Source organism: Acipenser ruthenus, chromosome 2, assembly GCF_902713425.1.
Source record: "Acipenser ruthenus chromosome 2, fAciRut3.2 maternal haplotype, whole genome shotgun sequence".
NCBI classification, from domain to species: Eukaryota; Metazoa; Chordata; class Actinopteri; order Acipenseriformes; family Acipenseridae; genus Acipenser; species Acipenser ruthenus.
Window position 1 is genome coordinate 18,724,542 of NC_081190.1, and position 21,392 is coordinate 18,745,933.

The following is a 21,392-nucleotide window of genomic DNA, read 5'->3' on the forward strand; positions in this document are numbered from 1 at the left end:
TGCAGGTTTTTCACATTGGTTTTTATGCCCGTGAGAGTTAAATACCAGCTATCTTCCCCATGAAATATTATGCTCTAAGTGTACGAAATGAAGTTGCATCATGTTCTGTTTAATAGTTATTTATAGATCCTATTCTGAGATAGGTCAAAACAATTTGATGTACAATAAATATTTCTTATACATTACCATTTTCCTGTGTCTTATCTGAAGCATCTTCAATGTAGGACATCACATTAGTTAGAAGAGGCCCACTAGAGAGTCTGAAAATAGGATCTACCATTCTGGATAGGCCACTCATTAGGTTCCGTTCCAAGTTTACTCCAAAACGTAGTTCTACTTTGTGCAACAGCTAAAATACAGATGGTAAAGTTATTATTATATTTATTTATTTATTTATTTATCAGATGCCTTTATCCAAGGCGACCCTACAGAGCTGTAAAACAGTTGAATAATTGAGTTGAATAATTACAAATAATGTAGTAGTTAAAAAAAATCAATAAATAAAACAAAATCAAACTAAATTGAATGCGAGCAGAAAGAAGTTGCATGGGAAAAACCAGGAGCACTGGAGTTTTGTCAAAGCTGGAGCAGGTGGATTGCTGATGCAGAAAGGTCACCTAGGAGGTCTAATTAAAGTGATTATACATGCTTATAACTAAAAATATTAATTTCTGATCAATCACCATAGTAGAATAAAAACTAGTACCTACCAGTTTAGGATGCTTTAGGAATGGAAACAGACCAAGGACTTCTTCAGTTGACTTCTTCTCCATCATTCTTTCCCGAGTGTGTACAATTCTATTCATGCTGTCACATATGGCTTCAATGTTCGGCCTCAATTTCGTTATTTCTTTTCTTATGGAGTCCAAGTGTTTTGCAATACTATGCTCGTCTTCTCCTGGGAACTCCTCACTTTGCATCTGCAATATTTACCATAACGTTGAGTAATTCAATCTTCTGATCAGACATTTACTGCATGTATTCTCTGTGCTTTTCTTTACTCTGAGAAAATGCTAAAGATCAAGTACTGTCCATGAAAGCCAATTAGCTAATAAACTACACAATCACATGTATGCACATATATAAAGTATAATTATATGTACATTAAAAATAAATAATTTGAAATGTACTGTTTCAATCTATTTCTGTCAATGCAGATCCAAGAGTTAGGCTTACAGATTCTCTTCTCTTTTTCATGAGCGGTTGCTGTTGCTCTGGTGCAATTAAAGCACGCTTCCTTCCTCGACCCACAGCACCAAACTTTTTTTCATGTCTTCTAAAGTCTCCACTGAACTAAGTGACTTTCTCTCTTTTTTGAATTTATTTCTCAGTATTTCAAGTACAGTAGCCTGAAACAATGAATGAAAGTTAAACCTATGTCCATTATATGCCTATAAAAAATACATATCAACTAGTAAAAATATATTTAACGCTACATAATTTTGACAAATTAATGTTTATTTGTGTGGAAGGGTGGTGGGTAATTCACTGACACAGGAGACAGAGAAATGAGGCTGAAAACACCGCACAGGTGCCCAGTTTTATTAGAAACTTATTTTGGGTTCAGCCGGCAGAGGGCGCTGTTGTCTGTGGCCTGCCGTACCAGCTATGGTAGCGACAGAGCCACAACTATACCGGAGCGGTACAGGGTACAGAGGTTAGAACAAAAATACTAATCAAAAGGCTAAAAGAAACAGAGAAAAAAAACACAGTAAACAAAACTACAAAATAAAAAGTGCTGCACTCGGCAGCTTCACTCCAACCGTCGCTACTCATACGGCCCGGGTCTCCGTCCTACCCTAGCGGCTCCCTCAGCCTGCTATCCACTTTATTGGGGCTGCCCAAGAGTTTTTCCCCCGCTACCGCTAAATCTTTCTTTCTTTCTTTTATTATTTATTTATTTGTCTCGCCGGGATTTTCGTCCCGGCTGATTTTCCTCCAGCGCTTCCGCACGCCGTTTACGTCTCCGTGGGCAGACTTGAGGGAACAGCAGAATGAAACTTATAGGGTCAGCAATTCCCCCAAGACCCGCCTCCCAGCCACTCAGAGAGAAGGAAAGTCCGCACACCCCCTCTCCCCCCTCTCCGTGTCACCGCCATGACTGACAGGCAGATATTGACGAGCTGCTGCCCTCTCCCTGCAGCACTATGAACACGTCAGAAGAGTCAGCACATGTCTCCCCCTGTTACAATTTGGCTAATTCTTATATGAATATAACTACCAAATTTACACTCACATATCCAGTTTGGCTGTCATCCCTTAGAAATCTGTACTTACAGCACAAAGTACTTAGCACAGTACGGTAAATTATGTGGTCTGGATAACTAAATATACAGATTAGAACATTATATATATATATATATATATATATATATATATATATATATATATATATATATATATATATATATATATATATATATATATATATATGAATTGTAAGTGATAAAAGAAAAATATGTATTTGAAAAATGAAATACAGCTGCATTTTACAGTTGCCGACCATTGCCCTACTGCATAGCACGACTTCCACAAAATGAAAAACTATAATTAAATAAACATTTCAAAAGAAAATATTGTGTAACCAGCTGCGAACTGGTTATATGTAGGCCTACATACACAATTGTAAAATCGAAATAATTATTTATAAAAAACAACATAAAAAAGAAAATAACTCCGTTCCCACAGTGTAACGGGAATGCGCATTCAGGGAAACATGCTTCAAAGTAGCCCCCATATTAGCACAATCCACACAGATGTAACGCTTATCAACTTGTGTGCATTTACCACATACTGCTCTTTCACACTGGGCACAGCTATCAGAAGTTTTATTTGTATTGCATTTAGTTACCTGGCAAATGTTTCTGCCAAAGCTCCGTGGCTAGCATCATAAGAGATCTATCCTGCTGATATTTCCCCCGGTGCATTCATTGTACAAAACGAAGGAATTGATGGCTGCCACGTCCAGCACATTGTAAAATACAGCACCTGGACACTGGTGATTGCTTTCAGTGAGTACTAGTTTTGCGCAGAAGGTGGAAACGCTCTTCTTCTTTGTTTACTGTTGCAACCAGGCTGTATTTTTTTCTTCAACTGTTTCGCTAATTACAGTGAAATAATAGATATGTATATAGGTAACATTCATCTCTTTTCCTAAGCACGGTTACATCAGCCTAACACACTGTCACCCAGTCTCTGACCAGCGGGGGTCGAGTTTTATCTTTGCACAGGTAGGGGCAGGTCCGCTGCCAGCCAAAACCTGATCCCATATTGACAGGTTTGTTTGTCCAGCGACACCGTGCTTTTGTCGGAAACAGCTGCTTGTCCATGTAATGTTTTATGTTTAGCTTGAAACAGGCATTTTTGTTTTCAATGAAGTCGTTCCAAATTTCTGATGCCAAGGCAAATATATTTGTAGTTGCTCTCAAATCAAAACGCAAAAATATCAAGGACTTATCGAACAATTCTTATAATAGTAATATTATAATACAGCAGACTATATATGCTCACTTAGACAGCCAGACGGCAGTTCTCCAAGGAATTGATAGGATTACACTAGATATTTGGATAACACATATCTAGAAGTCAAGAGCAATATTCTATTCTATTCAAATACATACTGCTGTAAACTCGGAGGTACAGATAACAAACAGGCTTGTATACGTTTAAAAAAAACATAGCGTATTGTAGGTTAAACTAACAATAAAAGCATGTGTTGTAGCAAGCCATCAAAATGACTACTTTTGGCTGTTCTAGGTAGAAGTGCTCATAACTTTATTTATTTATTTTTGCGATTCTGACCTATTTTTTTTAAGCATGCTGCTTATTTGAATATAGTGCTTTAGCATTAAACTAAGAAAAACAACCTCTGACTGCGGCACAAGCACGCCGCCTTCAATTTCCAGTTCGTGCCCAGGTTCAACTAGATGTTATAGCTAGATGTATTGCTTTTTTACCCTTAATTTAGATCATTTTGCATATTTTTTATTTAGTAGGCATACAGGAACCTAGTTTCAAAATATTATTCTGGAACCATATTTTTGAATATGATTGCCGAGTGTTTCTGTAATTAAAGTAACGAGTGCTAATCTGGCGCCCTTGGAAATCGGGACATTTTTTAAATTTTGGAGAAAAATGTCGGGACCAATAATTGGAAGTGTTTGAATGGGAGGGAGGGTAACATTGGTTCTATAGCATATAGAATATTTATTATATAACATATGGAAGTGACGTCACATTAAATAAGAAATAGCTCTCCCGTTTAATTATTATTTTTGAACTACATGTTCTAAACATATAGTGTAGGATTACCACCAAAGCGGCTAGAAAATTGGCTCGTGGTTTGAATCATACAGGTGCAGTGGTATCCCAAGCATTACTACTAGGTCCTGCAGTTCTAGCAACGCAATACGACTCAAATAAATGCGTTTCTGCAAAGATTACGGGTTAGATTTGCAAATCAAAATAAAGAAAAAACAAAAGCAACTGCCAGCACACGAGAGACAGACTGACATTTGACACCCGATCTGACTAGAATCAGTCGATTGAATGGGAGGTTATCAAGAAGAATCATCTGATTTAACTGGAGTCCATTGAAGGTGTTAAAGGTGATCGTCACATTTGACTACAGGGGTAATTAGCTGGCATTGGTCACAGGTGATTATTGTTAATGGGCAGCGCTATAAAAGTGTGGTCTGGAAGAACTAAGGTATCTCTTCGGTTCTTGTTATGGGTATAATGGAGTTGTTTGCTGGGTGCCGTGGCGCGTCCCGGTCATTGCGCCGTTCCGTTCCATCGGCGATGCAGTTTTTCCTCCTTTTTTCCTGTTTTTTAGTTGCAGGTATTTTTGCTTCGCAGATCTCTGCGGAGCACGGCGAAACAGAGACGTATAGCGAGCTACGCAGCAAGGGAAAGGATCCTACTGAGCAAGTACAGGGCGAGGAGTACGACCCCATTGAGCAGGTACAGGGCGAGGTGTACGACCCCGTTGAGCAGATACAGGGCGAGGAGCACGACCCCATTGAGCAGGTGCAAGGGGAGGAGTACGACCCTATTGAGCAGGTGCAAGGCGAGGAGAACGACCCTATTGAGCAGGTACAGGGTGAGGAGTATGACCCTATTGGGCAGGTGCAGGGTGAGGAGCATGACCCTATTGAGCAGGGTGAGGAGCACGACCCTATTGAGCAGGGCGAGGAGCATGACCCCATTGTGCAGGGCGAGGAGCACGACCCCATTGTGCAGGGCGAGGAGCACGACCCCATTGTGCAGGGTGAGGAGCACGACCCCATTGTGCAGGGCGAGGAGCACGACCCCATTGTGCAGGGCGAGGAGCACGACCCCATTGTGCAGGGCGAGGAGCACGACCCCATTGTGCAGGGCGAGGAGCACGACCCCATTGTGCAGGGCGAGGAGCACGACCCCATTGTGCAGGGCGAGGAGCACGACCCCATTGTGCAGGGCGAGGAGCACGACCCCATTGTGCAGGTGCAGGGCGAGGAGCACGACCCCATTGTGCAGGTGCAGGGCGAGGAGCACGACCCCATTGTGCAAGTGCAGGGCGAGGAGCACGACCCCATTGAGCAGGTGCAGGGCGAGGAGCACGACCCCATTGAGCAGGTGCAGGGCGAGGAGCACGATACCATTGAGCAGGTGCAGGGCGAGGAGCACGACCCCATTGAGCAGGTGCAGGGCGAGGAGCACGATACCATTCAGCAGGTTGAGGCGGAGATACACAGTGAGGAAAATGTTCCGGTTCAACCTCCAATACAACCAAGGCCTTACCCTGTGAAGTTTATTCCGCCTTACGGCATCCCAGTGCCTGTCACTCCCTTTCCTTTCAAGCTGCTTAGCCCTCGGGTGATCCCTGTCAACGCGCCCGTGCCGCCTGAGCTCCAAAAGGTCATGAATCCCAAGCCTGTTCCTATGCCCCGGCCGCTACCCATTAGTCTTGCTGCAGCGGTCCGCGTGTTGTGCAGCGAAAACAAAATGTACGTGAGGGTAAGGACTGACCTGTACGGATTCAAGTGTGAAGCAGGCCAGTTGACTCTGGGGACCAGCTGCAGAAGCAATGGAGTCTCTGGTGGGTATCTTCTCTTTACATACGGCCTCAAAGAATGTGGAAGCCAGGCGTCTGAGTATCCCATGCTGTAGAGAGTTCTGACTTTACATATTTCTAGCTTCACTTGACTGCTGCAAGCAATGGATGATGCATCAGGGTGTGTGGGGTGGCGCTTTTTTTAATATACGTCAATGTAGTTTCGGGCACAATGTGTAACGTTAAGATTCCTATGTATGTAGTGTGTGCTTTTATTTGTGTGTCATTTTAAACCTGCTTTCTGATGTTCTAACTTCATATTCTCTTTCTACACCACCTTCAAGGTGGAAGCTGGACAGTTGGTGTACAAGAACGTCCTTAAATATGTTCCATCTGTGCAAAACAGTACAATTCGGAGATCTATGCCATTCACTGTACCCCTTCAGTGTCGTTACTATAGGTAAGGAACCTCTTTCTAATTATACGGCATGGCAAAAGCGGACTTGTTTATTCTTTTAAATCACCCCGGTTTTAAAAGCGGTTTAACAAAGCTAATGTCCAAGAGTCATATTGCATTGAAAAACTCGTCCGCTTGATTCTTCCTGTTTGTAGGTATCACCATGTCTACAGGCACGGTATTCGTCCGCTTTGGAGGAATCCAACTCGGTTCAAGAGTCTCAAGACCCCATACGGCTTTGCCCTAAAAATAATTAATGGTAAGCAGAACTCTTCAACGGTTATATAACTATATAAAGTGTAGTGTAGTACCTACAGCATGTCTTGTTCTGTATATCATTAAGGGTTCCCTATTATCTATGATTTTAAATAGGGTGTATACAGATGAGGACAAGTACTGTTGAAGCGGGGGTGCTACACTGTACTGTGGTTCTCCTGGGAGTCCACATGTCAAAATAGTGTCCCGTTTTAATGCTAATCCCCCCCCCCCCCCCCCCAACTGCATGCTTCAACTGTCTGTTCCACCCTCCCACCTTGTGTGGGGTTTTTTTTTTTACTCCTTAGGTGACTGGGTTCCTGAGCGCATGATGAATACATTCTACCTTGGACAACCCATACACTTTCAAGCTACTACAAATCTTACTATTCCTGGGACAAAGCTTTTCATCCACAGCTGTTATGCAACCGCATCTCCAGCTTCAAATTCAACGCCCAGATACACAGTGATTGAGAATTATGGGTAAGACTATTGGTTATTCTATGAAAACCTGGATGCTGCTCTCCTGGCTTTCTGTGGAGGTCAGCTGTTCTAAAACCACTGCATGACTGATAATGCTTCACAGGGATGCTCCAACCCTGTGCTCACAGTTCACTTTGCATGAACTACAATTTTAGATGGAGGCAAATGTTCAACTTTATGGCAGTTGTAGTATATGGCTTTGGTGTCGCATGTTGCAAGGTAATGACTTGGGAGTGACTTTATTGACACTGGAGTTGCATTACCTCACCACAGCAATGACATTGCATCTTAAATATGCCAGGGCTTACAAATTACTTTTTGCAATCCTGTTCTGTGCTTGAAACCCACATGCTCTTTTCATTGCACTTCCTCCCTTTCCAGGTGCATGGTGGACAGCAAGTATGAAACCTGTAGCTCCCATTTTGTGCCTCCCAGAACCAACAATACAATCAATTTAATTGTTGATGCTTTCCAGTTCAACACGCTGTCCCCTCTGGTAGGTTTCCCTTTGTACCTGCTCATCCCTATACTGGGCTTTGGCACCCAGATCTCTTCCAATGCAATTGGAGTTTCTTCTGCTACTCTGACACCAGTGCCGTGTTCACTCTTCGTAAAACGATATTGCCAGCATGTGTTGGAAGTGTGACTTTTGCATGAAGTGAATGGCAGCCCAAAGTTAATGGCTATGATCGTGCCGTGTTTAGGTGGTGTGGCCTGACGCTCATTCAATGTAGTTAAGATGTCTGACGCGCACTGCTTGCATGCATGAACACAAATGGTTAGCTGCAGAAGTTGACCAAGTTGCTCTCCAGTCATCTGGTGTATCGTCTGTCTAATATTGCTAAGGAAATAATTCTCCATTCTATTCCCAAGGTAAACAAGTACTACATGCACTGCACAATGGTGGTAACGAGCAACAGCATGGTAACGCAGAGTACCAAATCTTGCCACTATGATAAGAACGTGAACAGGTAGGTTCCATTTAAGGGTTAAAGGTATCGCTCCCTTGCATGTCTTGGGTAGTGCAAGATGAAGGCAACCATTAATGATGTGTTAATTTTCTAGAACTAAAGATTTGGTTTCCATAGTTCTGGGAGGGTGGCATTCCAATGAGGCACCATGCTCTTTCTAGGAGCATGTAACTTGAGGCAGTTCCATGTGAATAACTACTTATGTCTCTGTTCAGGTGGGTGGAACTTGAAGGTAACCACAGTGTCTGTTCCTGCTGTGACTCTGTGTGCATAAATGAAGATGTGACTTTGCCCATCGGTATGTATACGACCCCCAGAAAGCAAGGGGAAGGGTGTAAAAATTGCAGATCCAGTAACTTCTGCTTGAGTGACTCTTGTAGCAGTGGTAAGACCTTGGCTTGTACGCTAAAATGTATTTATTTTTAAATGTATCCCCTCAGTTACTAACAGCACCATAAGCAGCGATGCCCTGCTGGTCCTTGAAAAGCAGGGAGGTGACGACGGGGAGAGGAAGACTGGCGCGGCCATTCTTGAACTGGAGGAGGACTTGCTGTCTTACGAAGGCGTGTCCAAAGAGGATCGGGAGGCACTGTCTCCAGAGGACGATGCCTTTGACGAGAATGACTATAACAGGCTTTTGGATGTTGAGGCAGAAGGCAATGACAATTCTGATGATCCTAACCAGCATTTGGAAGGTACCTATGATGCCTCCAAGGTGCCAGAGCACAGTGACACTGAGAACTATGAGGGGGCTGGGGAGCCTGGTCCCTTCGAAGAGGCGGATGAGTGGAGGGCTCTGTCTGCAGAGGAAGCCGGTATGCTTTTTTAATTCTTGCACATTCTGTGGCTTTTAACTGGCGTACGGAGGGTCTACCATGAGGAGTATGGGAAGAAGCAAAGTAATATTTAAATTGTCTTATTGAGGATATGGCACGTTTTTTGTTTAGTTTTTGGAGATGAAGCACTCTGTAGTTGTGGTGCACTTTTAAAATCCACATTGCCCTTGTTCTGCATGCAATTCTAATACTGATCATCCGTGTTTCTTTCTCCAGGTGGTAACTGAAGATGCAGTTCTGTCTAGTTATTGGATTATCATGACTGCTAAATAAAGGTGTTGACATTTTTTTTTATACCTTTTTTGTACTTTCAGTTATTTTGTCCCTCATCTGAATTGGTTTTAAATGTACCCAGTAAACAAATGGGCTGGGTTAAATAAGTTGAGATCAGTTGGCTCCTCTGAACCACCTCCGATTTTAGATGGGCTGAATGGCCTCCCCTCTATCTTTTTAGAATGGTGGCTTTTGTTTGGTTTAAGGATGAGACTTGAAACGGAGCTCCTGTTGTAAGTGACTCTGCTATTGCGTAGTTCATCTCCAAGTCGCTTTGGAGAAGTGTCTGCTAAATGACTATAAACTGACTGAATGCTGGTATGTGCTGAGGAAACCACAAATCTAGGACCAACTTTTGCCTTCCGTTTCATTAGCAAGGAAGTGTGACAGCCTCCATACCCACCTTGGTCTGGTGGGATTACACCGCCTGAGAGCAGTGGGGAAAAAGCTCCCCATGCACTAACATCTGCTGTACTTGAACCACCACATCGTGCCAAAGAACCACAACCTAAAACTTTGGACACTGAACAAAAGTTGAATATATATTTGATGTGCCTCAAAGCTCAGGGATGGAAATAAAACTACTAGCTTGATTAGCCACTAAAAGGTTATCTGCTGGTATAGATTTGGAACAATTTTGAAGTGCCATATGGAACCTTTTAAAATGGTTCTCTGGAAGAACCCTGCATTAGGGGTTTAATAAAGAACCACCATGATTTTTATATTAATGGTATAATACAGAACCATATTGGTTCCTCTGAAGAACCTTGTATTGAGGTTTAATATAGAACTATCAGAGTTACTCTAATGAACATTACAATCAACATTCTATGGAGGGTTGTTTTAGTTAATATGGAAACACCAGTTTAGTGATATGTAGAAACTTGTGGTTCATCTGAGAAAAAAAACAAATGTATACCTTTAAGAGGTCTTCACATCCTTTAGAATCCCCCAACCTCAGAAGTGTAAATGCTTTGATAAATCACTCAATTCAAGATGCCAACAATTTTTATTTATTAAACATTTATATAACAATTTAGTGTTTTTACAGGTTAAACCATTAGTGTAGTTTCAGGTTTAGTTATATATGAGTTTTACAGTTTTATTCGACCTGTGTGTTTTTAATAATTAAACCATATTATTTACACAGTGAAAAAAAGTGTCTCGGAGCAAACTGGAAAATAAATCTATGCATCCCACAGATTTTTCTGGAACTTACACAAAATACATTTTCAAGAACATGTAATAGACTTTGAAAAACTTGAGATAAAATGCATATTGAAACTGATGAATGTGGGTTTCTTTTTTCTTATTCATTTTTTGGTGGCACAAATTAGAAGAGATAGAGTACAGTATTTAGATCAGAGCTTATTATGAGTTTATGATATCTATAAATTAAAACTGAAAGTGTATTAGTTTTTTTTAGATCAAAACTTCTATTAAAAACAATTTACATTTGTTAGAAACAATTAATTTTCTAATCAGCCATTTACATTTAAAAAATATTTTTTTGATATGTACAATTACATTTTTATATCAAACATTCTGTTTTTGTAATCAAATTAAATTGTTGATACAATAAATTCATTTAATTTCAGATTAAATGTTAAAATGGCATTCCATCAGATCAATATCATTATTCCCCAAGTAAAAGTGCAGTTATTTGACTGTACATCTTTAACACTGGCAAAGGTACTTTGTCAGAGGTACTCAGCTTCATGAAGTACCTTTCCATGAAAGTCAGACCATTTTTTAGAGCTTTAGGATACTCAATGCCCAAGGAAAAATAAAGAGAAAAAATACATTCAACAGCAAGGGTGATATCCATTCCTGGACAATAATCACTGAGTATCTCAATTCCATCAACACAAACAGAGATGTCATCTGCTGCCAATGGGCTTGTTGTTCCCTTGAAAACGATAGTTGCCGTAGGTGATGGTGGTACATGTATAGATTTTAAAATAATAATAATTAATAACTTTATTCAACAATGAATATATTTGGCTAAACTAAATGATTTGTAAAATATTTGTTTTAAATTATGTGTAATTGTACTTCAGCAGCATCTCACCATACCTACAAGCAGTGGCGGCTCGTGTGGTGGGGCTGCGGCTACTTTAAAGGGATTGTTAATTGCCTACAAGTCTCCCTCATAATTCATTAAGTACAAATTTATGGCAAGCCAAATTAAGAGATACCTTTAAATATTTAACAGATATCTTTAAATATTTAAAAATATCCTTAAATCAGTTGAAGATATCTTAAAATATTTTAAGATATTTTGAAATAATTCGAGATATCGTAACATATTTTAAGATATCTCAAAATGGTTTACAGATATCTGGAATTAATTTTGTGATATCTCAAACTCATTTTGAGATATCTCTAAATGATAATTTGGCTTTGTACTTAACATTAAATACATCAATTCAGTTAAGCTACATTTAAAAAGTAGAGCTCAATTAACTTACTTGGTCAACACAAAGTACAAACCACACGGAAGAGTGTTGAGCAACTCTGGTCTGAGAGGTACAGGATCTGTGGCTTTGCATCACCAGTGTATTACCAGTATGTGCTAAATAGAGTAGAATTAGCAGTGAAAAGTTTAATAAGAGTTTAATAAGCAGTTCTCCAGATATATGCAAAAATGTAAGTGACATACAAGACGGTTGGATTAACAGAAGTACTGTGTAGACACATCCATGTTTCCCCAGAAACTAATATTAACTTAAGCAGCAGTGTGGAGTAGTGGTTAGGGCTTTGGACTCTTAACCGGAGGGTGGTGGGTTCAATCCCAGGTGGAGGACACTGCTGCTGTACCCTTGAGCAAGGTACTTTACCTTGATTGCTCCAGTAAAAACCCAACTGTATAAATGGGTAATTGTATGTAAAAATAATGTGATATCTTGTAACAATTGTAAGTCGCCCTGGATAAGGGCGTCTCCTAAGAAATAATAATAATAATAATAATAATAATTAATAATTAATAATTCCACCAGTGCTCTCAGTTACATTCATGAATTCATTATTTGCTAAACTGCACAGATAAAGAATAGTTTAAATGATTTAAAGGTACCTAAAAAAACACACAAGACTGTAGCTCTCCAAGACCAGGACTGACCACCACTGATACAAATGTTATTATGGATTGGAGCAAAAAAATGTTAAGAACAGTATCAACAAAGTTTCTAAAAACCTGTTTATGCAGGTTTTTCACATTGGTTTTTATGCCCGTGAGAGTTAAATACCAGCTATCTTCCCCATGAAATATTATGCTCTAAGTGTACGAAATGAAGTTGCATCATGTTCTGTTTAATAGTTATTTATAGATCCTATTCTGAGATAGGTCAAAACAATTTGATGTACAATAAATATTTCTTATACATTACCATTTTCCTGTGTCTTATCTGAAGCATCTTCAATGTAGGACATCACATTAGTTAGAAGAGGCCCACTAGAGAGTCTGAAAATAGGATCTACCATTCTGGATAGGCCACTCTTTAGGTTCCGTTCCAAGTTTACTCCAAAATGTAGTTCTACTTTGTGCAACAGCTAAAATACAGATGGTAAAGTTATTATTATATTTATTTATTTATTTATTTATTTATTTATTTATTTATCAGATGCCTTTATCCAAGGCGACCCTACAGAGCTGTAAAAAAGTTGAATAATTGAGTTGAATAATTATAAATAATGTAGTAGTTAAAAAAAATCAATAAATAAAACAAAATCAAACTAAATTGAACGCGAGCAGAAAGAAGTTGCATGGGAAAAACCAGGAGCACTGGAGTTTTGTCAAAGCTGGAGCAGGTGGATTGCTGATGCAGAAAGGTCACCTAGGAGGACTAATTAAAGTGATTATACATGCTTATAACTAAAAATATTAATTTCTGATCAATCACCATAGTAGAATAAAAACTAGTACCTACCAGTTTAGGATGCTTTAGGAATGGAAACAGACCAAGGACTTCTTCAGTTGACTTCTTCTCCATCATTCTTTCCCGAGTGTGTACAATTCTATTCATGCTGTCACATATGGCTTCAATGTTCGGCCTCAGTTTCGTTATTTCTTTTCTTATGGAGTCCAAGTGTTTTGCAATACTATGCTCGTCTTCTCCTGGGAACTCCTCACTTTGCATCTGCAATATTTACCATAACGTTGAGTAATTCAATACTTCTGATCAGACATTTACTGCATGTATTCTCTGTGCTTTTCTTTACTCTGAGAAAATGCTAAAGATCAAGTACTGTCCATGAAAGCCAATTAGCTAATAAACTACACAATCACATGTATGCACATATATAAAGTATAATTATATGTAAATTAAAAATAAATAATTTGAAATGTACTGTTTCAATCTATTTCTGTCAATGCAGATCCAAGAGTTAGGCTTACAGATTCTCTTCTCTTTTTCATGAGCGGTTGCTGTTGCTCTGGTGCAATTAAAGCACGCTTCCTTCCTTGACCCACAGCACCAAACTTTTTTTCATGTCTTCTAAAGTCTCCACTGAACTAAGTGACTTTCTCTCTTTTTTGAATTTATTTCTCAGTATTTCAAGTAGAGTAGCCTGAAACAATGATAGAAAGTTAAACCTATGTCCATTATATGGCTATAAAAACTACATATCAACTAGTAAAAATATATTTAACGCTGCATAATTTTGACAAATTAATGTTTATTTGGCTAATTCTTATATGAATATAACTACCAAATTTACACTCACATATCCAGTTTGGCTGTCATCCCTTAGAAATCTTACAGCACAAAGTACTTAGCACAGTACGGTACATTATGTGGTCTGGATAACTAAATATACAGATTAGAACATTATATATATATATATATATATATATATATATATATATATATATATATATATATATATATATATATATATATATATATATATGAATTGTAAGTGATAAAAGAAAAATATGTATTTGAAAAATGAAATACAGCTGCATTTTACAGTTGCCGACCATTGCCCTACTGCATAGCACGACTTCCAGAAAATGAAAAACTATAATGTCTGATCAGAAGTATCAGTCTGATCAGAAGTATTGAAAATATTGTGTAACCAGCTGCGAACTGGTTATATGTAGGCCTACATACACAATTGTAAAATCGAAATAATTATTTATAAAAAATAACATAAAAAAGAAAATAACTCCGTTCCCAAAGTGTAACGGGAATGCGCATTCAGGGAAACATGCTTCAAAGTAGCCCCCATATTAGCACAATCCACACAGATGTAACGCTTATCAACTTGTGTGCATTTACCACATACTGCTCTTTCACACTGGGCACAGCTATCAGAAGTTTTATTTGTATTGTATTTAGTTACCTGGCATTGTTGTCTGATGCGTGTGTCACTTGATGGCTACGCACTGTATCCAGTTTGAGCAGCGTTTCTCTGCAGCTTTGCAGTTTTCTAAGCCAAATGTTTCTGCCAAAGCACCGTGGCTAGCATTATAAGAGATATATCCTGCTGATATTTTCCCCGGTATTTTCTTCAACTGTTTCGCTAATTACAGTGAAATAATAGATATGTATATTGGTAACATTCATCTCTTTTCCTAAGCACGGTTACATCAGCCTAACACACTGTCACCCAGTCTCTGACCAGCGGGGGGCGAGTTTTATCTTTGCACAGGTAGGGGCAGGTCCGCTGCCAGCCAAAACCTGATCCCATATTTGACAGGTTTGTTTGTCCAGCGACACCGTGCTTTTGTCGGAAACAGCTGCTTGTCCATGTAATGTTTTATGTTTAGCTTGAAACAGGCATTTTTGTTTTCAATGAAGTCGTTCCAAATATTTGATGCCAAGGCAAATATATTTGTAGTTGCTCTCAGATCAAAACGCAAAAATATCAAGGATTTATCGAACAATTCTTGTAACAGTAATATTATAATACAGCAGACTATATATGCTCACTTAGACAGCCAGACGGCAGGTCTCCAAGGAATTGATAGGATTACACTAGATATTTGGATAACACATATCTAGAAGTCAAGAGCAATATTCTATTCTATTCAAATACATACTGCTGTAAACTCGGAGGTACAGATAACAAACAGGCTTGTATACGTGTTAAAAAAAACATAGCGTATTGTAGGTTAAACTAACAATAAAAGCATGTGTTGTAGCAAGCCGTCAAAATGACTACTTTTGGCTGTTCTAGGTAGAAGTGCTCATAACTTTATTTATTTATTTTTGCGATTCTGACCTATTTTTTTTTAAGCATGCTGCTTATTTGAATATAGTGCTTTAGCATTAAACTAAGAAAAACAACCTCTGACTGCGGCACAAGCACGCCGCCTTCAATTTCCAGTTCTTGCCCAGGTTCAACTAGATGTTATAGCCAGATGTATTGCATTTTTACCCTTAATTTAGATCATTTTGAATATTTTTTATTTAGTAGGCATACAGGAACCTAGATTCAAAATATTATTCTGGAACCATATTTTTTAATATGATTGCCGAGTGTTTCTGTAATTAAAGTAACGAGTGCTAATCTGGCGCCCTTGGAAATCGGGACATTTTTTAAATTTTGGAGAAAAATGTCGGGACCAATAATTGGAAGTGATTGAATGGAAGGGAGGGTAACATTGGTTCTATAGCATATAGAATATTTATTATATAACATATGGAAGTGACGTCACATTAAATAAGAAATAGCTCTCCCGTTTAATTATTATTTTTGAACTACATGTTCTAAACATATAGTGTAGGATTACCACCAAAGCGGCTAGAAAATTGGCTCGTGGTTTGAATCATACAGGTGCATTGGTATCCCAAGCATTACTACTAGGTACTGCAGTTCTAGCAACGCAATACGACTCAAATAAATGCGTTTCTGCAAAGATTACGGGTTAGATTTGCAAATCAAAATAAAGAAAAAACAAAAGCAACTGCCAGCACACGAGAGACAGACTGACATTTGACACCCGATCTGACTAGAATCAGTCGATTGAATGGGAGGTTATCAAGAAGAATCATCTGATTTAACTGGAGTCCATTGAAGGTGTTAAAGGTGATCGTCACATTTGACGACAGGGGTAATTAGCTGGCATTGGTCACAGGTGATTATTGTCAATGGGAAGCGCTATAAAAGTGTGGTCTGGAAAAACTAAGGTATCTCTTCGGTTCTTGTTAAGGGTATAATGGAGTTGTTTGCTGGGTGCCGTGGAGCGTCCCGGTCATTGCGCCGTTCCGTTCCATCGGCGATGCAGTTTTTCCTCCTTTTTTCCTGCTTTTTAGTTGCAGGTATTTTTGCTTCGCAGATCTCTGCGGAGCACGGCGAAACAGAGACGTATAGCGAGCTACGCAGCAAGGGAAATGATCCTACTGAGCAAGTACAGGGCGAGGAGTACGACCCCATTGAGCAGGTACAGGGCGAGGAGTACGACCCCATTGAGCAGGTACAGGGCGAGGAGTACGACCCCATTGAGCAGGTACAGGGCGAGGAGCACGACCCCATTGAGCAGGTGCAAGGGGAGGAGAACGACCCTATTGAGCAAGGCGAGGAGTACGACCCCATTGAGCAGGTACAGGGTGAGGAGTACGACCCCATTGAGCAGGTACAGGGTGAGGAGTACGACCCCATTGAGCAGGTACAGGGAGAGGAGTATGACCCCATTGAGCAGGTACAGGGCGAGGAGCACGACCCCATTGAGCAGGTGCAAGGGGAGGAGTACGACCCTATTGAGCAGGTGCAAGGCGAGGAGAACGACCCTATTGAGCAAGGTGAGGAGTACGACCCTATTGAGCAGGTACAGGGCAGGGGGTATGACCCTATTGAGCAGGTACAGGGCGAGGAGCACGACCCCATTGCGCAGGGCGAGGAGCACGACCCCATTGCGCAGGGCGAGGAGCACGACCCCATTGTGCAGGGCGAGGAGCACGACCCCATTGCGCAGGGCGAGGAGCACGACCCCATTGCGCAGGGCGAGGAGCACGACCCCATTGCGCAGGGCGAGGAGCACGACCCCATTGCGCAGGGCGAGGAGCACGACCCCATTGCGCAGGGCGAGGAGCACGACCCCATTGCGCAGGGCGAGGAGCACGACCCCATTGCGCAGGGCGAGGCGCACGACCCCATTGCGCAGGGCGAGGAGCACGACCCCATTGTGCAGGTGCAGGGCGAGGAGCACGACCCCATTGTGCAGGGCGAGGAGCACGACCCCATTGTGCAGGTGCAGGGCGAGGAGCACGACCCCATTGTGCAGGTGCAGGGCGAGGAGCACGACCCCATTGTGCAGGTGCAGGGCGAGGAGCACGACCCCATTGTGCAGGTGCAGGGCGAGGAGCACGACCCCATTGAGCAGGTGCAGGGCGAGGAGCACGATACCATTCAGCAGGTTGAGACGGAGATACACAGTGAGGAAAATGTTCCGGTTCAACCTCCAATACAACCAAGGCCTTACCCTGTGAAGTTTATTCCGCCTTACGGCATCCCAGTGCCTGTCACTCCCTTTCCTTTCAAGCTGCTTAGCCCTCGGGTGATCCCTGTCAACGCGCCCGTGCCGCCTGAGCTCCAAAAGGTCATGAATCCCAAGCCTGTTCCTATGCCCCGGCCGCTACCCATTAGTCTTGCTGCAGCGGTCCGCGTGTTGTGCAGCGAAAACAAAATGTACGTGAGGGTAAGGACTGACCTGTACGGATTCAAGTGTAAAGCAGGCCAGTTGACTCTGGGGACCAGCTGCAGAAGCAATGGAGTCTCTGGTGGGTATCTTCTCTTTACATACGGCCTCAAAGAATGTGGAAGCCAGGCGTCTGTGAGTATCCCATGCTGTAGAGAGTTCTGACTTTACATATTTCTAGCTTCACTTGACTGTTACAAGCAATGGATGATGCATCAGGGTGTGTGGGGTGGCGCTTTTTTTAATATACGTCAATGTAGTTTCGGGCACAATGTGTAACGTTAAGATTCCTATGTATGTAGTGTGTGCTTTTATTTGTGTGTCATTTTAAACCTGCTTTCCGATGTTCTAACTTCATATTCTCTTTCTACACCACCTTCAAGGTGGAAGCTGGACAGTTGGTGTACAAGAACGTCCTTAAATATGTTCCATCTGTGCAAAACAGTACAATTCGGAGATCTATGCCATTCACTGTACCCCTTCAGTGTCGTTACTATAGGTAAGGAACCTCTTTCTAATTATACGGCATGGCAAAAGCGGACTTGTTTATTCTTTTAAATCACCCCGGTTTTAAAAGCGGTTTAACAAAGCTAATGTCCAAGAGTCATATTGCATTGAAAAACTCGTCCGCTTGATTCTTCCTGTTTGTAGGTATCACCATGTCTACAGGCACGGTATTCGTCCGCTTTGGAGGAATCCAACTCGGTTCAAGAGTCTCAAGACCCCATACGGCTTTGCCCTAAAAATAATTAATGGTAAGCAGAACTCTTCAACGGTTATATAACTATATAAAGCGTAGTGTAGTACCTACAGCATGTCTTGGGATCTGTATATCATTAAGGGTTCCCTATTATCTATGATTTTAAATAGGGTGTATACAGATGAGGACAAGTACTGTTGAAGCGGGGGTGCTACACTGTACTGTGGTTCTCCTGGGAGTCCACATGTCAAAATAGTGTCCCGTTTTAATGCTAATCCCCCCCCCCCCCCCCCAACTGCATGCTTCAACTGTCTGTTCCACCCTCCCACCTTGTGTGGGTTTTTTTTTACTCCTTAGGTGACTGGGTTCCTGAGCGCATGATGAATACATTCTACCTTGGACAACCCATACACTTTCAAGCTACTACAAATCTTCCTATTCCTGGGACAAAGCTTTTCATCCACAGCTGTTATGCAACCGCATCTCCAGCTTCAAATTCAACGCCCAGATACACAGTGATTGAGAATTATGGGTAAGACTATTGGTTATTCTATGAAAACCTGGATGCTGCTCTCCTGGCTTTCTGTGGAGGTCAGCTGTTCTAAAACCACGGCATGACTGATAATGCTTCACAGGGATGCTCCAACCCTGTGCTCACAGTTCACTTTGCATGAACTACAATTTTAGATGGAGGCAAATGTTCAACTTTATGGCAGTTGTAGTATATGGCTTTGGTGTCGCATGTTGCAAGGTAATGACTTGGGAGTGACTTTATTGACACTGGAGTTGCATTACCTCACCACACCACAGCAATGACATTGCATCTTCAATATGCCAGGGCTTACAAATTACTTTTTGCAATCCTGTTCTGTGCTTGAAACCCACATGCTCTTTTCATTGCACTTCCTCCCTTTCCAGGTGCATGGTGGACAGCAAGTATGAAACCTGTAGCTCCCATTTTGTGCCTCCCAGAACCAACAATACAATCAATTTAATTGTTGATGCTTTCCAGTTCAACACGCTGTCCCCTCTGGTAGGTTTCCCTTTGTACCTGCTCATCCCTATACTGGGCTTTGGCACCCAGATCTCTTCCAATGCAATTGGAGTTTCTTCTGCTACTCTGACACCAGTGCCGTGTTCACTCTTCGTAAAACGATATTGCCAGCATGTGTTGGAAGTGTGACTTTTGCATGAAGTGAATGGCAGCCCAAAGTTAATGGCTATGATCGTGCCGTGTTTAGGTGGTGTGGCCTGACGCTCATTCAATGTAGTTAAGATGTCTGACGCGCACTGCTTGCATGCATGAACACAAATGGTTAGCTGCAGAAGTTGACCAAGTTGCTCTCCAGTCATCTGGTGTATAGTCTGTCTAATATTGCTAAGGAAATAATTCTCCATTCTATTCCCAAGGTAAACAAGTACTACATGCACTGCACAATGGTGGTAACGAGCAACAGCATGGTAACGCAGAGTACCAAATCTTGCCACTATGATAAGAACGTGAACAGGTAGGTTCCATTTAAGGGTTAAAGGTATCGCTCCCTTGCATGTCTTGGGTAGTGCAAGATGAAGGCAACCATTAATGATGTGTCAATTTTCTAGAACTAAAGATTTGGTTTCCATAGTTCTGGGAGGGTGGCATTCCAATGAGGCACCATGCTCTTTCTAGGAGCATGTAACTTGAGGCAGTTCCATGTGAATAACTACTAATGTCTCTGTTCAGGTGGGTGGAACTTGAAGGTAACCACAGTGTCTGTTCCTGCTGTGACTCTGTGTGCATAAATGAAGATGTGACTTTGCCCATCGGTATGTATACGACCCCCAGAAAGCAAGGGGAAGGGTGTAAAAATTGCAGATCCAGTAACTTCTGCTTGAGTGACTCTTGTAGCAGTGGTAAGACCTTGGCTTGTACGCTAAAATGTATTTATTTTTAAATGTATCCCCTCAGTTACTAAGAGCACCATAAGCAGCGATGCCCTGCTGGTCCTTGAAAAGCAGGGAGGTGACGACGGGGAGAGGAAGACTGGCGCGGCCATTCTTGAACTGGAGGAGGACTTGCTGTCTTCCGAAGGCGTGTCCAAAGAGGATCTGGAGGCACTGTCTCCAGAGGACGATGCCTTTGAGGAGAATGACTATAACAGGCTTTTGGATGTTGAGGCAGAAGGCAATGACAATTCTGATGATCCTAACCAGCATTTGGAAGGTACCTATGATGCCTCCAAGGTGCCAGAGCACAGTGACACTGAGAACTATGAGGGGGCTGGGGAGCCTGGTCACTTCGAAGAGGCGGATGAGTGGAGGGCTCTGTCTGCAGAGGAAGCCGGTATGCTTTTTTAATTCTTGCACATTCTGTGGCTTTTAACTGGCGTACGGAGGGTCTACCATGAGGAGTATGGGAAGAAGCAAAGTAATATTACAATTGTCTTTATTGAGGATATGGCACGTTTTTTATTGTTTAGTTTTTGGAGATGAAGCACTCTGTAGTTGTGGTGTGTGTTTATTGTGGCACTTTTAATATCCACATTGCCCTTGTTCTGCATGCAATTCTAATACTGATCATCCGTGTTTCTTTCTCCAGGTGGTAACTGAAGATGCAGTTCTGTCTAGTTATTGGATTATCATGACTGCTAAATAAAGGTGTTGACATTTTTGTATACCTTTTTTGTACTTTCAGTTATTTTGTCCCTCATCTGAATTGGTTTTAAATGTACCCAGTAAACAAATGGGCTGGGTTAAATA

At 41.4% G+C, this 21,392-nt stretch overlaps 3 protein-coding genes across 3 annotated transcripts; all 3 read left to right on the forward strand.

Moving 5' to 3' along the window:
* Window positions 1-6,640: 6,640 nt before the first annotated feature.
* LOC131698562 (zona pellucida sperm-binding protein 3-like) lies at window positions 6,641-8,646 on the forward strand. Its single transcript, XM_058990700.1, has 5 exons — window positions 6,641-6,750; window positions 7,055-7,229; window positions 7,611-7,725; window positions 8,103-8,200; window positions 8,416-8,646. The coding sequence occupies exons 2-5, from the start codon at window positions 7,075-7,077 to the stop codon at window positions 8,624-8,626; spliced, it is 579 nt and encodes a 192-aa protein (XP_058846683.1). The 5' UTR covers window positions 6,641-6,750; window positions 7,055-7,074; the 3' UTR covers window positions 8,627-8,646.
* Window positions 8,647-16,434: 7,788 nt separating this feature from the next.
* On the forward strand, window positions 16,435-18,456 carry LOC117409190 (uncharacterized). The gene is made up of 2 exons (XM_059006939.1): window positions 16,435-18,088; window positions 18,337-18,456. Exons 1-2 carry the CDS (start codon window positions 16,475-16,477, stop codon window positions 18,454-18,456), a joined length of 1,734 nt encoding a protein of 577 aa, XP_058862922.1. The 5' UTR covers window positions 16,435-16,474.
* Window positions 18,457-18,598: 142 nt separating this feature from the next.
* Window positions 18,599-21,309, forward strand: LOC131698563 (uncharacterized). Its single transcript, XM_058990709.1, has 7 exons — window positions 18,599-18,708; window positions 19,011-19,185; window positions 19,572-19,686; window positions 20,064-20,161; window positions 20,377-20,459; window positions 20,602-20,976; window positions 21,232-21,309. Exons 2-7 carry the CDS (start codon window positions 19,031-19,033, stop codon window positions 21,240-21,242), a joined length of 837 nt encoding a protein of 278 aa, XP_058846692.1. The 5' UTR covers window positions 18,599-18,708; window positions 19,011-19,030; the 3' UTR covers window positions 21,243-21,309.
* Window positions 21,310-21,392: the final 83 nt, after the last annotated feature.

Bases quoted from the DNA above. Each gene is read 5' to 3' on its own strand.
- LOC131698562 (XM_058990700.1), top strand. From the start codon at position 7,075: ATGATGAATACATTCTACCTTGGACAACCCATACACTTTCAAGCTACT. The intron at 7,230-7,610 runs GTAAGACTATTG...CTCCCTTTCCAG, and splicing joins ACAGTGATTGAGAATTATGG to GTGCATGGTGGACAGCAAGT. The intron at 7,726-8,102 runs GTAGGTTTCCCT...TCTATTCCCAAG, and splicing joins TCAACACGCTGTCCCCTCTG to GTAAACAAGTACTACATGCA.
- LOC117409190 (XM_059006939.1), top strand. From the start codon at position 16,475: ATGGAGTTGTTTGCTGGGTGCCGTGGAGCGTCCCGGTCATTGCGCCGT. The intron at 18,089-18,336 runs GTGAGTATCCCA...ACCACCTTCAAG, and splicing joins AATGTGGAAGCCAGGCGTCT to GTGGAAGCTGGACAGTTGGT.
- LOC131698563 (XM_058990709.1), top strand. From the start codon at position 19,031: ATGATGAATACATTCTACCTTGGACAACCCATACACTTTCAAGCTACT. The intron at 20,162-20,376 runs GTAGGTTCCATT...GTCTCTGTTCAG, and splicing joins TATGATAAGAACGTGAACAG to GTGGGTGGAACTTGAAGGTA. The intron at 20,460-20,601 runs GTATGTATACGA...GTATCCCCTCAG, and splicing joins AGATGTGACTTTGCCCATCG to TTACTAAGAGCACCATAAGC.